Here is a 16,661-nt window from a genome sequence, read left to right on the forward strand (position 1 = left end):
AGGGAAAAAGCACTCAATTTTTTGTTTTTGTTTTTCACTGAAGCAAAAGAGACACTGAAGAGAAAGTTCCTCAAAATCGACTGGAATTGGTCAGAATAGGAGGAATTTGCCTTATATTCAAGGCAGATCTTCTGCTAAATTAGTAGACTACTAACTGAAAGAAAGGAGTGAAAGTTTATCAGCTTCCGCATTTTCAACAGAACATTCAACTTCCCAGCCCTTGAAAATTACCAAGCATCAAGTAGAAGTCGCCTTGGTAAAGTGGTATTGCTAATCCAGGTGTCTCTATGTCCCATGCTACCTTCAAGCCTACGTGCCAAACAGCTGGGTCTCTTCCCTTCAGGTTCCAATCAGTAGTTTCTTCAGCTGATGAATCTTTAAAGAGAGATGAGGGGAAAAAATGAACATAAAGATAATAAGACAAGATGACAACCATAAAATACAATACCTGGTCTAACAATAGACACTTAATGATAACCCACATGGGTACAGACTGAACAGGCTTAAATTTTCCACAATCTCCATCTGGTGTAAGCAACTTATCCAAGGTTAAAAAAAGACAATGTGTACAAAAATATTGTAAGAGATTAAGAATTTCTTGCAAGTAATTTTACTACGATGAAAAATTCATGTTAACTACAAAGTAAAGGCAAACCAAAGTCCATAACGGACTCAAGTTTTTCTGACATTGTCAATTCACATGAGAGTTTTATAAATACCAGCTTTTCTCATTGATTACTAGAAATACAATCAAAGAAAAAGATGAAAGAGGTGCATCACTGATGTAAGAACAGCTAACTTCTAAAAATTATTTCAAGTCAAATTGAAGGTTTGTTAATATATTTGTAATTTCACTAAATAACACACTGAAGCAAAGTGAAATAATGTGCACATATAATGCTGTAATGCAATAGGAAGTGCAGCAATGACAGCATGGCAGCAAGGTCCAAGGCTACAGCAAGTGAAGATCTGCTCAAATGCAACAGCCAAGGACACAGAAACAAAGGAAAGAAGCTGATTACCTTTGGAAGGCCTCAAGTACACAGGAATCTCCTGCAAGATCTGTTATCTCCACTGCCAACACTTAAATGAGGTTTGGGAAGAGGTGGATCCTGGCTCCACCCCTTCCAATCAGCTCCATTGCATGTACCTGAGCTCCCCTCGGTTGGCCCTGCTTTCTCACCAGGTGCTCAATTACTGCTTCAAGCCTGACTTAGCACCTCCACTACATGCACAAAACACTGTATCTAGACCAACCAGGTTCAGGAAATAATCTAGGAATCTTATCTATCATACTTTTTTCAAATTTATTAGTCAAACATGACAGATAATGTGGAAGAGCCATGAAATTTCAATGCATTAGTCACAACACTTTTCTTACCATTGAGTAACACGAACATGTGGAGCTTGGGGAAAAAATAATCCACTACATAAAAATAGTATTTGGAGCTTAATCCCTCAGAACTATTTTCAGAAGCTTACTTCACCACAGTATAAATTGAAAGATACAGCCAGCATTCATAACAAGGTATTTGGGAGCCATGGTGTAACACTTTTATGGCTAATGTAACAGAGCATTTTGACGGAGGACAAAGTTTTAATAAGCAGCTGGCACAGAATGGCAGTCAACTGTTAGAAGTCATCAACAATGCAGAATGCATAATTATTGCTTGTTAGTTAGCAACAGTTCATGTGTCTCTTTCACTGCCCATTGCAAATCCACTTTTGTGTAAGATTTTCTACAACTTAAGTATTCATTTAATTCTAGAAAAATACCATAACACAGATTTATAATCTTACTATATCACGTGCAGATAAGTGACCTTGAACTCTCACTTCCAAAACATTCAAGTCATTCATCTCACATTGTTACTGCAATGTTTGTTTAGCTGGAGATAACCTTTAATAATTAATAAATTCTCCTGTGTCAATTCAGTATTGCTTAGAAGCAGGAAGCACAGAGCCAAAACATCTCAAAAAGCTGATCTTCAGACCTCAGCTGAAACTCCTACTGTAAAACCCATTCCCCATATCTCCTCTTGACTGCTGCTGCTCTCCTCTGGCTGCAGCTCTGGCTCAGGAGCAGCTCTAGGCCTTTCTACCAGGGAACACACAAATGAGAAAACAAGAGTGAGCAAACACTCAGAAAAATCAATACTGAAGTCTTCGAGGGGCTTTCATATTTTCTGACCCATTCAGATAAATCGTAACAATTTAAAAAAAAAATGTTTTCTGAAAACTGCAAATAAGATGGCTTTCAAGGCATTTTTAATGCAATACATCATGGATATTATAAAAAGAGGTAACCTTTCTGGGTTAACTCTCTGTTATGCTGCTTTCCCATTCACTTTGGCAGCGGCACTGTTCACAATATGGCACCAATAAAATATAGAACTACAATCAGAGACAGCAATTTCAATGAAAGTTTCCTGGGGTCTCCTCATAAATCCAGCACCTTTGGAATGTGCTCGTTAAAATGACTTATTTTTTGCAGTTTGATAAATTTTTTATTGCTTAAGTACAGAGTTCAAATGTAGCTCACAGGCTCCTTTTCTCTGTATTCTCAATTACTGCACCTTATAATTACCAGCAGCAATTGAAACTGATTGCTCCTACCATGTTATTTTGGTAACAAATGGAAGCAAGCTGCTACTAGCTTTCAAATGCAAACTATTCGAGAAGTGAAAAAAAAAAAAAACCCATCTTAACACTTGTAGTACATCTCCAGGTATCACTGACAAACTTTTACATAACATGAAATTTTTATAAAATTCTGTGTCATCCCTCAGGCATGACTGAATGCTGTATATAAGTTAACAGTTCATATTTAAGTGAAAACATTTGAATGCATCTAAACCTTAGGTACATGAGAATAAATCATGTGGACCTTACATCCACATAGCACATTAGAACATCCATTTATTCTGGAGTAAACTGTACAGAAATGGTCCAACACAGCAGCAATTAATGGAAATAACATAAAAATATCTGCAGATCTGAACTCTGTTAACGGTTATAGAATTTGGCCTGCAAGAAACCTTTATACTTGTAACCCAAAATGGTGCAACTGGGTAACAAGGTTGCTACAACATAATAGCTCAAACCTGTCACTAAGGATAGAACCATGAAAGGGAATGTAGCTGAAAAAAATTGGCCACATCACTAGGCTTTAGGCAGACAGCTCCAATTTTGGAGATGCTGCAGCTCTAAGACCTGATCTTGTCAGTTTTGGTCCTGGCTAGGTCCAGAGCAAAAAGAAATTTGTGTTTTCCTGGATCTTGTTTGGTTATGGTTCGTCAGCAGAAGAAAGTAAAAGTAGCCCTGAAAGTTTCTTTGCTATTTAGTACCAAAATCTTTAAGAGGTCTTTGGCAGTCTGAAACCTAAATGTTCTCTCTCAGACCATATTCTAAATATAACTTTAAATCAAACAGTATTTCTGAGAGGATGGAATCACTGCCAACATATTACTAAAAACAAGGAGTGTAAACATCCAGTATAGTCATTAAATCCAACTGACCATTATTAAATAAATATAGAAAAAATAACCATCCTTTACAGATTTTTTTTCCTCCTGAATCTAGAAGTATTTGGGCACGTTTTCAAGGTTTAATGAAATACACATCAGAATTATTAGTCTTCCACAGCAGTTTTCACATGCATGTACAAGCTAAGTAAAAAAAGCAGACCAACTCTGTTCCTCAGTAGCTGGCAGGAAAAAATGAGTTTCTACCCAGAGATATTTCATCTGTCTTACTACTGAAATGCCACGACATAAGAGGTTAGTTAGGCACTAGTAATCTATATATCTATATCCTAACATTAGCCTTCTCTTGCAACTGACATTCACAAGAAAACAAGAATTGGAATATTTATTGACATTGCTCTTATTGGTTTTCATCTGGAACGTTGTGTCTAAATATACCAGGGTAATATTTATTTCTCTATGCATCATTTCTATTCTTTCAACAAGCAATGTCTACTATACTGCTGACATTAGAAGCCATTTAATATCGTTGTTCTCATCCTGTACAAAACACTACTCCATGACTTTTATCCATTAAGCAAAGCATAGCTAAGATTATTTGTCAACTACAAATATAGATTTATTCTGATTCAAAACAACTTCCACAAGTTCAGAATATCTTATTTTTCAAACCTAGTGAGGGAGTGACATCAGTAGTAAATATGAATTACTTTTATTCCCAATTCCTGCAGCAATGAAATAGTCATTAGGTTCAGTGATAGGAATAAACCTGAGAGCTCCTTCTGGATCACTCATCAACAGAACTAACTTCAGCTCTGCTAAGCTTTTCAACATTGCCTTGCCAGCTAACAGAGTTGTTTTATTTATTTATTTTACTTCTTATAGAAAGAAACCAAACAAGATACAACGAAGCATCCAGAGAAAATTACAACTCTAACCTCAAACTTAGTTCATGGGAAATTCGGGTGAGAAAATGTTGGACGTTAGCAGTGACTTGGTTACTCTCCATCTCTGTTATGTTGGTATCTGAAACATCTCTACTTCAAAAGACATTTTCAGCACCAGCTAATGCTCTGCTAAGCAATAAAACTCTACAACTGGAGCAAGAGATATTCATTGGAATATGCCCATGGATAAAATTCAGTTTTTGAAAATACTCTTTTTCTACCAGTATTTGGATAGCAATTCACTTTTATAAATAGAGAAGGAAACACAAATCAGTTATTAGCTTTATTATCTTAAAATCCTGAACATGTTTTTAACCTCAACATTCCCATGTGATGTCTGTAAATTAATGTACTACTATAAATCCTAAATGGATCAAAATTTGGAACTACTATTTAGATGAGCATTTAGTAAAACATTTATCTTATTTTGCTGCTCTAAAACATACTTCATGCAAAGTTGCTATGACAGTTTGACACTAGAAACAATAAAAGAAACAGTGATGCTAATTACAATATCAGTTTGTTCCATCATTTTTGTGTTGGCTCTCAGATTTCTTCACTGGCAAATTAAAAACAGTTTCTACTTTAAATAACACTGAACAAAGTTTCCAACATCACGTTTTCACTATGGCATCAAAATGTGAACAAATGAACAAGCAAGTAAAGTTATTTCATCTATAGCATTACATGCTTTAATAGCACTTCATGAAATAACTACACAACAAATAATGCCAAAATGCAAAGGGAAGTAAAAAGAAAACCACACAAACTGACTTGTGAGTCTCTGAACAGTCAAAGAGCTACCTGGATGCCGTAAGATCACTCAGCTCCCAGGACTCCTGCTGTTTCAACTCTGAACAGGTTGGGGATTCTGCCTCCATGCAAAGGAAATCTGTACCAGCTGTAAAGCTCTGAAAGGTCCAGCTTCCTCATACTAGGGGATTCTCCAGATCCTCATTGTCTCAAGCGCCACAGTGGTTTATTAAAAGACAGTTTATTTATGCTCAGAAAATCAAGTAGAGTTATTACATTACTTGAATGTGATAGGTAGAATCTGACATTGACTGGTCAGGGAATCTTTTTTTTTTTTTTACTTGAGTTTGCTAGGTGAAATGATGTTTTATGTCTAGGAAAACATAGACATGGTGATCTCAGCTGAATGTTAAGTTAAAAAAGCAACCCATCACATTTCAAGACTAAAAAAGAAATTAGCAACGGACCGCACATGAAAAATATAAGCTATTATTTTTGTATAATGGTCTTTAGCCAAAGCCTCTAAAAATCAATGTGAATTCTCCTCATGTTTTGAAGGAAACAAAGGATTCTTGTAAGTACTGGAAATCAACTGAAAATGATACCCAAAATAACATTTACAAATTCAAATCAAGTGTCTGAATTCTAGTGTTATGTTTGCAAAGCTGAGAAGCACTCACCTTCACAGCTGTAGCTGTACACAGCAACCGTTGACCTCTCAACCAGATTCTCATCATGATGCCAACTCACTGCCATATTCCCCATTCCAAAATAAGGCTCTTGTTTCAAGTACGGCATTTGTAGTGGATCCATATAATTTAATAAAGTCAAGTTATAAGATGTTCTGTTATTTAGACTTGTGTAGTCATCCTCTGGTACGTAGCAACTGCTTTGATCTTTTGAAAAAGACCCTTTCTCTATAAGCGAAGTAGCAAAATTTTGCTCCCTATCTATTACAGCAGTGTCTTTGATATCTTTGGTGTCTAACAGATTTTGTCCTTGTAATGCCTTGACTGCTTCAATATGCAAGTAGTCATTAAGTTTGATTAATGCTTTACAAGCATCATGTATTTGAGGACTGCAATATTTTATTTCACAGCCCTCAGTAGGCCAAGGAACTGTAAATAATCTTGTGTTCAAGTACTTGTAAGTGCATCCTGGATTTCCAATTAATATACGAGACACTGGCGTAAAAAAATCTTTTCCTTTGATCCTTACAAGATCTTGAAAAAAACAATTGTGTTTCCTCAAGGTCAAAAAGCCCTCTTGAACCATCTGATGGAGCTCTTCAGGTACTGTATCCGACTTTCTGAAAATAAGCTTGGAATATCTTGTCTTCTGCTAAAGGAGAAAGCAAGAACAACAAAAAATTACTTTTTTTTTTTTTTCCTTTAAACAAGTACTTGGCATATTCAAGAATGTGTGGGGAGAAATGGATGAATTATCAAGCATGAGTTTAGAATATGGTAAGGAAATAAATGTCAGATGCCAGACTTTGTTACTTTATCATAGGATTACCAAGGTTGGAAAAGACTTCAAAGATCATCCAGTTTAACTTTCCAGCTACCACCAATATTTCCCCACTAAATTATTTCCTAAACTATCCATGTAGTAAAAATAATAGAAATTGAAATACAATGTATCAAAAAACAAAACAAAACAAAAAACCCCACAACATTCTGCTGCACTGTACCTCTTCCAAAGTCTTCCTTGGCAGTCCATTCCATCCTTGGCAACCTTTCTACTGTCACTTCATCAAGATGCCAGCTAGCTGCTCTTTTTTGATTATAAAAATTTCCAAACTTATTTTACTCTCATCCCCCCACCAGCAACATCCTTTAATCTCACATCTCCATCTGACCACACCAGCTGGAGATCAGAATTCAGCAGGCTTTGTATGTAGCAACTCCCAGCAAAGCATGACACTGCTAATCAGCAGCATCTTTTCTTTGCATGTAAAACGTTGCTTCCCACTCCAGGGAGGAATTTTATTTCATTAATATGACTTTCTAAGGAAGCATTATATAACTGCAGCTTTTATTGGCTGCCTGTAAATCATCTTTAACTACTGTTGAGATTGTTTTGCAAAACACACACACTAGAGAATAAATTCTTAAGTAGACAATATTAACTGTATTTTTCATTAAAATTTATGATAATAAATTTCATCAAATGAACATCAAATGATGTTCTAATGTGCTATGTGGATGCAAACTAATGCTCTCTAGTAAGGGAAAAGTTGCAATGTGACTCTATTGGGTGTCAATGAATACTTTGGAAGCTCAGAACTGTTCACTAAGTTCATTTCCTCTTCTCACTAAGTCACTGCTGTGGGAGAAAAGTAGATACTGATGATGCTATGGGAAAAGAAATAAAGAAAGGTGAAACCTGAAGGCACTGGGAACAGGGCTAGAGCACACAGATGCATAAAGCTGATCTAAACATTTTTCCAATGTAATAGTTTACATTCAAAGCACTTTTAAACAAAACAAAACCACAAACACAAAAGCGTTATATTGGACTACAATACACCTGTGGGCTCCTAATCAAGCTCAAAACCATTTCACTAATACTTCCTTCTTTTAAGTGGGATCTAAACCTGACTTTCAGGAAAGAAACTTCAAAAGGTACATTTAAAAATACAAACCAGTCATTCCGTATGCACATTTTACTGCATGCAAACAGTTATACATCAGCAACACAACACGTTGAGTCACAACATTTAACAGAAGACTTCATATGACCATGGATCTAGCAAAAACGTGAATGCAAAAGGAAGTCTGCTTTAGCAGTAATGATTAAAATACAACTCTCTGCCCATCTGTAGAACTTGACACCATTGCTTGTCAATTCTTAGAGAGAAGCTAACTCCCTTTCTTCACACATTTTTATAGTTTCTTAAAAGTAGTTTCCTAGAAAGAGGGGAATAGTTAATTTGATATAACAGTTTCTATAGATAACAATAATTTCTGACAAGAGTATTTATATGCTTAACTCTAAATACCAAAGCTTGAAAATACTTCCAGATATTTATTTGAAGCTCCTTCTACAATGTGCAGCACAGAACACTGGATCCCAGCTTTCATTAAAAGAACTGAAAATAAACTGGAGAAAGAATTGCCAAGAGCCTGGAACAATTCCTCTAGAGGTCATGAACCATTCAACTTGTTTCAGTCGATGCTTTTTGTTTGTAGCCTTTGAACAGGACAAGGAAAAAATCCTTAATGACAAAGTACTGAAGGTAGTAACTGCAGATTTCATGTATTTACAGCAACAGGCTACAGTCAGATGTGTGGGTACAGGTTGATGGGAATTACAGTTTTTGTTATGAAGTATGATTATGAAATATTACATGTTGTGACATAAAATTATTGCATCAATTGTTTCATTAATAATTCTGCACATACCATATACTCAGTTCAGATTAATCAACAATCACATTATATTGACTATTTTGACATACAGAAATCATTTTTACTATCTTTTATCATATCACTAAACACACTGCACTGCTGGTATGAATAACACATACAATTCCAAACTATTAGAGAAGCAGGGAAATAACAATTTGATGAAAAGCAATTAAATGCTTGAAATCACGTACTAGAAAGGAAGCACACCACTTATTTTTTATTTTTTAACCAAAGTAACAATATTGTACTCTGCCCCTCAAAACTGCAGAGGTAATGTCTCCCATGCCCTTTTGTTGATCAAGTCAGAGGCACGTTACCTTTGGATTATGTTTTAAGATTACATGCTGAAGAACTGCCTTATTATTAAATTTTACGTGTTGCACTGAAGATTCTACCTTAAAGAAACACTACACTGCTATCTCAGAAGTCAGGAAATGGAAACACGTTTCCGACACATGACAAGAAAACAGTTTGGTCTTCTTTAAATCTCCAACGAGTCGTTGTGCTATGTCTAACATAAGGAAGGCATTAAGGGATCAGAGCACAGGGTGAACGTTAGGTTCATACCGGACACCTCGCTGTTTTGGGGGGGGATGGGAAAGGGGGAGGAATCATGTACTGCATGTTGTAACTCTGACAGCAAGTATTAAAGGTCAACTCTCTGCTCACTGGGAGAAAAAAAAAAAAAAAAGAAGTGGTTGTGTGACTGGCAACCATAGGACAAAAAAAAGGCACATGTGATGCTTGATTCTCCATCTGACTGTCACGCACTATTTCAAGTATATCTATGTACCTATGTTCTGACTTACATATCAGTCACCTTATGGAGGAAACCAAAGTGACAACAGAGCTGGAAATCAGCAACAAGGATCCCTTAATAAATAAAATCTTACCCCATGAAATAAGTTTGTATTTCACATATTCATAAATTGCCTTTTTTTTTTAATATAGACTTATTTGCTCACGAGCACCCTTAAATATTACACTGCTCTAGCCAATTGTTTGGGGGCCATTTCTGAAATACTTCATCAGCCATGAAACCTATTGGAAGAGGACGCCAGTGAAGTTTTGCTAGTGATAAAACTGCTTAGCTCTGTTCAGACTGTACACTTCCGTATCTGTCAGTAGACAGTAGCTTTTGAATTACAATTCAGCTAACCCTTCCAACACATTCAAAGCATTCTGCTTTAGAAAGGGCAGATTCCTACATCAGCAAGGCTGGTCTCTCCTGAAAAAACAAGCTCCAAAACTGAACTTTATCACATGTGATAGTCTGTTTTGCCAATATGCTGACTTCATTCATAATTCTGTATAATGCAACTGCAACAAATCTGAACTCCACTAAGGCTTGAGTAAGTCAGATTTCTTTGATTTTAAGTAGAAGAAAATGAGATGAAGATAAATTCCTAATATCAGGCAAGATGGACAGCCTCAGCAATAGCTTCTCTTTTCGTGTCAGCTCTTTAAGACTATGTATTTAAAAGATGGGGGGAAAAAAACGATGGGCAAGAGCAGACATAAAAAGCCATCAGGAGGAAATATATTACAGGAGAAGCAAGGAGAGAACACCAGGCTGCTTGAGTCCCTAAAGTAGGAAGGCCCTCCTGAACACTGGCTTAAGACTGGAAAGAACTTTTCAGAAAAAGAAGGAAAGACTTTCTAACAAGAGCTTGTTCACCTTCCCTTTCCTACTCCCACAAAAGTGCACCACAACAGAAAGTCTGCAAGTCTTTTTACAGGTAATGATCCCAACCAAGAGCTTACTTCCACTATGGTCAGCACTCAAAGATTATAGAAAACCATGCTTTTCCTAAGCACCTTACAACTCAAATCAAGTAGAAATGTAAGGGAAATAAACAAACTGCTCAATATCACAACTGCCCTCCTATGATAAAAGTGTTTGATTTTATGCTTCTGACTTGTAATCCAGAGTCCAACAGAAGAATTGCTGAATGTGCTAAACTTTTCTTGGCATTGACATCCTGCAAAAGAGAAATTCATCCTTGCAAGTGAGGAGTTTGTTACCATATACAGCCATATGTCAATGCAAGGCAGGTGACATTCCTGCAATGCCATAGCTGTTCAACTTAAGAGATTCCTTCTTACGCTTTTTATCTTACTGTGTTTGGATTTGATCTGATTTAACTTACAATTTCTGCCATATGGATTCCAGCTGATCTAAAAAGATCCAAGGCAGATACAGATTATTCTTCTACTCATTTCATGGTAATCCTCAAAACTTTCAATTGAAAAGGCCTGTTTTCACTTCTGTTTGGTTTCATTTGAAGCATGAATTTTAGTTTTCACCATTCGTTTTCTCTGGCAAATTAAGGGTTACTTATTGCTTAAAAGTAGAACTAAGCCAAGAAATATTTTTCCTGTTTTGCCAAATCTTGTCAAATCATAAATATAACAAATTGCAAAAACATTAAAAGAAAGACAAAGTTAGCTTTATTTCCATGAAGCATAAGAAACAATGATTCATTGTTACACGAATTGCATGGCTACATACCTTGGGAAAATAAATAAGACATTTAGTTACTCATACAACACAGATTTTTATTTCAGTAATTATTAATACAAATTCCCATAGCTTCCAATATGGAAGTAAACAAAATTGAGCTTGAAAAACTGCTCACGTCAAAATCCTAGAAACAAATGAAGTTTGAATTTTTCATCCATGACTATTTTGATTCTAGAGGTGTTATTTCACACCATCTGAAAGTATGTTATTTTTATCAGTCATCATGAAGAAGCAGAACAGTTGAGACTTTTATCATATAAAGTATTTACAGTGTGTCTTACACTACAGCTTTGTTCAATGCAAACAGCCACTTCAGTTTAAAACAAGTACAGTTGAAAGAACTACATTACCAAATGATGGAAATCAGCATCAGCTGGTGTCAGGTATGGAAGTTTGCCCTCTCCAAGTTCTTCAAGAAGCTTCTTTTTCTGTTTTGGGCAGTAAAATTGAAGCAGCAAGTTAGACTAAGAATATTGGAACACAAAGTCAGACTAAGAAGTAAGATAAAAGGAAGTAGAAAACTAGTTGTACTAAAAAGGCAGATGTGCCATTATTTCTCATCAGTTCTGGAAAAACAATAAAGAATAAATAAATAGATGCAAAAATCAGTGAAGCTTTTCCACTTAACAGCAATTCACCTTAAGTAATTTCAGAGAAAGCATTTATTCTCTCAAATGCTTCTTTATATAATCAAACCTTATTACACAGATGAAAATCCATGTTGGTCCAACGTTCTTCAAACCTATGCTTAGTTTGGACCTTGATACTCATTTCTTATTTTGCTTTTTACTTTGTTTTGTGGATCTAACAGATATGAGACTATTCCATTGAACGGCTTAATAATTTTTTATTAAAATAATGAGCCTAAATGTTGGTCACATTCTAAAGTGATTGTTAAAATAGGCGAATGAAAAACACTAAAAAAAACAATACAACAATCAGAAAACACAACCATCTACTGAAAACCATCACTGACAATAATTAAAATGCCATACTCAATTTGTGCAATTCCAGCAGAAACTCTGGTTTGATGCTGGAAGTGACCTCAGAACCAGCTGACTGCATGGAGGTTTTCTCTGCTCCTCTGTCTCTCAACTCTCTCTTCACCTCTGCTTCAGGAATGTTTAGTCAACACTATCACTGATGAATTGTTAAGAAAAAAAAAGCTTAGTTTTCCAAGATCTGTTTGTTTTGTTTGTTTTTGTTTCTTAAACTAATAAAACTGGCCAAGAAAGCTTCCATTTTTTCCTTAGTTTCTTTTTTCTTCTATCCTGCAAAGATGGTTTCTATAAAAGCTTTGTTTATTAACGAAAACTTACTAATAGGAATACAACTCAAAGATCATAAAGCCATTTTTGTTATCTGGAGTATTCCAAATAACAAAAGCATTCAATTCTCATTTTTATTGCAATATTTTCAGCTACATGAGCACTACCAGTAAAATAACTGAAACTGCAGCTCGCTCTCAACTTGTTGCAAGAGGAAGAACAGATGACAATGGAACACAGTTTTTAAAGGAATAGGGTTGTGATACAAAGGAAAAAATCATCATAACCAAAACATAAATGGAGGGACAGATAACTAACAGTTTTCTAAAACATATTTATACAGAAAGAACTGCATATTTCATCACTTAGATGTCACTGTAAATTGCTTATTCCATAGAGAGCTCATTGTTATAAAGCAACAATTCTTATTCTTCTCATAAATTTCCCTTTTCATAGTCTTTCCAGGTTGCAACTGTTTAATATGTTCCATATACACCAAAAACAGATTTTTTACATTCTGGCAATCCTATTATAAAAAGGGAGGGGGAAGTATTATACGCAATAACTCCTGGCTCATAACAAACACCTAAACAAGGATAGGTGATCTATGAAAAACGCTACACATTTTATTCAGTGGTGGCAAACAACTGAAATTTAGGAACCAAGACAGAAGACGGGCAGACTTAAATTATGAAAGCAGGGTAGGAGATTTTAGGGTTTATAACTACCAGCGCAGCCAAATAGAAATTTGAGCAGACAGTTCTCACATACTCATCTCCTCATTCACAATCTGCTGTTCTTCTTACAAGACCGACAACATAGCAGCACTGGAATTTGGAAAGTAGAACTGTAATTTTTCTAGGTCTCTAGTTTCCATTGGGGACACATTATATATTGACATCAAGTGAAGCAGAGCATAATGCAGCTTCAGATTATGTTGGCAGAAAATGACACGCTAATATGCTGTATATTCCAAAACAATAACTCTTTTCTATTATGAAAAGCTTGCTACAATTTTATTACATGAAATCACTGAAAACATTAGATTGCTTTTGTCAGCTGTAAAATAAAACCCATTAAACAGCAGAAAAAAAAAATCCTGCATTTCAAACATGGGCTCGACTGTGGGAAAAAGAGGTGGGAAGAAGAGAGATTCTGACAATTTCTTTGTCAAGTCTCAGCCTCCTGGCAAAAACACACACAACATTGAAATGCACTCTTGTGTATAGGTAGTACTTGCTCACATGTGATTGTCAGATCTGGCTAAGTGCCGCGCCTCAGCTGATGTACAGACTAATACACACAGCTGGGTGGTGGAACGCACTGCTCATCTCCTATGCGAGAAGCTGTCACACGGATGTCAGAAGCATCAAGCCACTCTCTAGTACCTCCAAAAAGTCAAAAAAAGGAAGTCTGAGGATCTAGCTGCGCCAGCTGGTTGATGCCAAGTGTAAGCACTGCTACATAAGCACTGCACAGAGCGCGTCTAATCCTTAAGTAAACCCTCGCATACAAAAAATTGCCTTTCCTTGAAGGTATCTTAAAGATAGACTGCTAAATTGGGTTTTTTACATTTTAAAAACTACTGATGCCAAAACAGTTTATTCACACATCCACATCGTTTCTTATGTTTTAAACAACAGATTTTTTTTACACATGTGAGCCCCTCTGAAAGTAATGCCTCCTATTTATTTCCATGGAAAAACCACAACAGATACAAAGAGCACTATTTGATCCAGCAAACTCTCAGCTACAACACGCTATTTTGCAACGCAGTCATCACTATTAACCATGCATTGCGGCCAGCCATGAACAAGAGCCCGCATGCCGTGTTCATAACAACCTGCATCAGCAGAGGTGACTACTGACACTGCCGCTGAAATGCACCACCCACTACCTCACTGTGCTCACATCCACTTGTTGGCCTCCGTAAACATTCAGCAAGCGTTGATGAATGCCAATGGGTGCCATTTTTTCCACACGGAGTAATTCACTGTCACACCTTTTCTTCCTACGCGCTTCCATGTCAGACGCCATCCTGTCAGACCGCCCCTCTGTTGCCACACAGCAACAAAACGTAATACAATACTGGTGGGAAAGTTCAACCTCTACTGCCGTAACGCCAGCATCAACCTCTGCTGTTATAGGCCATGTAATAAAATAGGATGCATTACTTTCTGAACAGCCTCATAGACTACCACCCAATGCCATCTGCACCATCCCTATAACATCAGCACACGTTGTGCTTTGTCCAGGGAACTTTCCTGAATGCTGCACTTGGGCTTGCAGAGACCGGAATGAATATCAAAAACACTAATACTCAATTACAGAGCATTCAATGAATGTCCTGAAATACTAATAGTACCTGATCATGTATTAGTAATAAATGGATATACTGATAAGAGGTTGGGTATAAAATTCAGCACATGGAATAGCAATAAGCAGAATCTCTTAACTAAAATGTGTACAAGTTATTTCATGGCACCAGATGTAATGCACTGAACATTACAGAGCAGGAGAAGGAAACACAACAAAGCCAATCCACACCGAAGTCACATATCAAAATACAGTATGATGTACACAGTTTGTTTTTGCACAGTTTTTGCAGCTGACATTTTCCTGCAGGTTGTCAATGCCTTCAATTCTTAAAAGGTTTCACTTCCCTCTTCATTGTAAAAGAGAACTTCAATAACTATGCTACACAGGTTTGTCTCAAACGTAGAATTTCTATTGAGTTTTCATCAAATCTTCTCCTTCCAACTGATTGATCATTATTTTGGCTGAAACAGTGTTTTGAAAAGTAACTGCACTCAACTATTACTGAAATTACTGCTGAAAACAAATTTAAGGCCATAACATCTCAACAATTTCTAACACACAAAAAATCTGAAAGCATTAAGCAGAAAAGTTGTTTTTCCAGTACTTAGTATAAAATGCACTCAAGAAATTATTATAGAAGTTGCAATTATGCACAGAAGCCAACTTAAGACAATGCCAGGAGGATTTGCCTCCGAGATAACCCCCAGGGCTGTCTGCTGCCCTGCATTTCCCATGAACACAAGGGAAAACATCAGTTTGGCTACACCAAGTAATCTCTCCGGGCCTGGAGCAGCATCCCATACAGATGTAAAAAGTCAAACACAGATCCAAGACATGGACAGACAATAATGCCTATCAAATATTTAGACATGTTGGCTTTCAGTTCTACAATAAGCACTCCCTCTTATGAGCAGTTAAAATATTTTATTCTAATTAGCCGGCTACCCAAAAACACGGCTGTTACTCATTGCTCTGGAAAGGTACATCTCATAATTCCTCCCCAAAAGAGGTATTTCAGAAAAGAGGGCAATTTTTAAACTTCAGACAAGTGCTTTTGCAGCATATGAGGGAATGCAAGCAATTTGCATTCAGCTGTTGGGTATGTACCTTCACCTTACAATCAGCATTACACAGAACAAAGCAGGAGATGAATCCCACAATGGAGAACATGCATGGAAAGATAATTCAGGCAAACCTAACATCTCACTGTTGCATTTATCTTCCTGTTGTCTTCCTGTTTTTACAATTATTGATTTTCACTCAGTCATATTTTCATTATTGGCAAGGATATCATACACTCAATAACCTGAGGACCAACCATCTGTTATATTCTGCAAAAGGCTGAGAACAGGCTGAATACTTGGATCACCTCCTCAGGCAAGTACCAGTGTGCCAGGTATGCTGAAAATAGCACCATCAACAAATTCCCAGGGGCAGCTGTTTTGGTCTGAGTTTTTTTTGTTTGTTTTTTGAAGACATCTAATCAAAGATGAAGGAAGTATCATCTCCACCTCCATATTGTTTTCATTAGTAGCTTTTTGTTTCACAGGAGATTATCAGAATTAGAAAGGAGCCCTTACTTCCCCCACACAAAACACATACTCTCACAACAGAACCTAACCTCAAGCTCAGACACAAACATTTGGCTTTCCATAAGCCCCTCCCTTCTATTAACTTTTCCCTTCCATAAGGATGCACAGTAGGGTCTGTGTGGTTTTGTTGTTTTTAAGCTAACTGTTACAGAATGTGGATTTACTTCAGGTTGCTGATGAAGAAAAGGGTTAGCGCTCTCAAGTGAGAGAAAAAGGAAGATTAAATAATTTATACGGTCAAAATTTTGTGATACCATAATAAGATCCCATTTACAAAAAAAGCCATTGCTTCACAGGAACTTCCACAGCCTTATCCCCCAACATTTTTTCACGTGATTAATTAAAAAAAAAAAAAACAAA

The 16,661-nt window shown here is 36.5% G+C and overlaps 1 protein-coding gene across 1 annotated transcript; it reads right to left on the reverse strand.

Moving 5' to 3' along the window:
• Positions 1 to 231: 231 nt before the first annotated feature.
• On the reverse strand, positions 232 to 11,550 carry FTO (FTO alpha-ketoglutarate dependent dioxygenase; the record flags this gene model as incomplete). The annotated part of the gene is given in 3 exon segments (XM_019619754.1): positions 232 to 375; positions 5,866 to 6,523; positions 11,473 to 11,550. Coding segments are annotated over 3 exon segments (880 nt in total), but the record flags the coding sequence as incomplete, so codon positions are not given.
• Positions 11,551 to 16,661: the final 5,111 nt, after the last annotated feature.

Source organism: Meleagris gallopavo, chromosome 13, assembly GCF_000146605.3.
Source record: "Meleagris gallopavo isolate NT-WF06-2002-E0010 breed Aviagen turkey brand Nicholas breeding stock chromosome 13, Turkey_5.1, whole genome shotgun sequence".
NCBI lineage: Eukaryota > Metazoa > Chordata > Aves > Galliformes > Phasianidae > Meleagris > Meleagris gallopavo.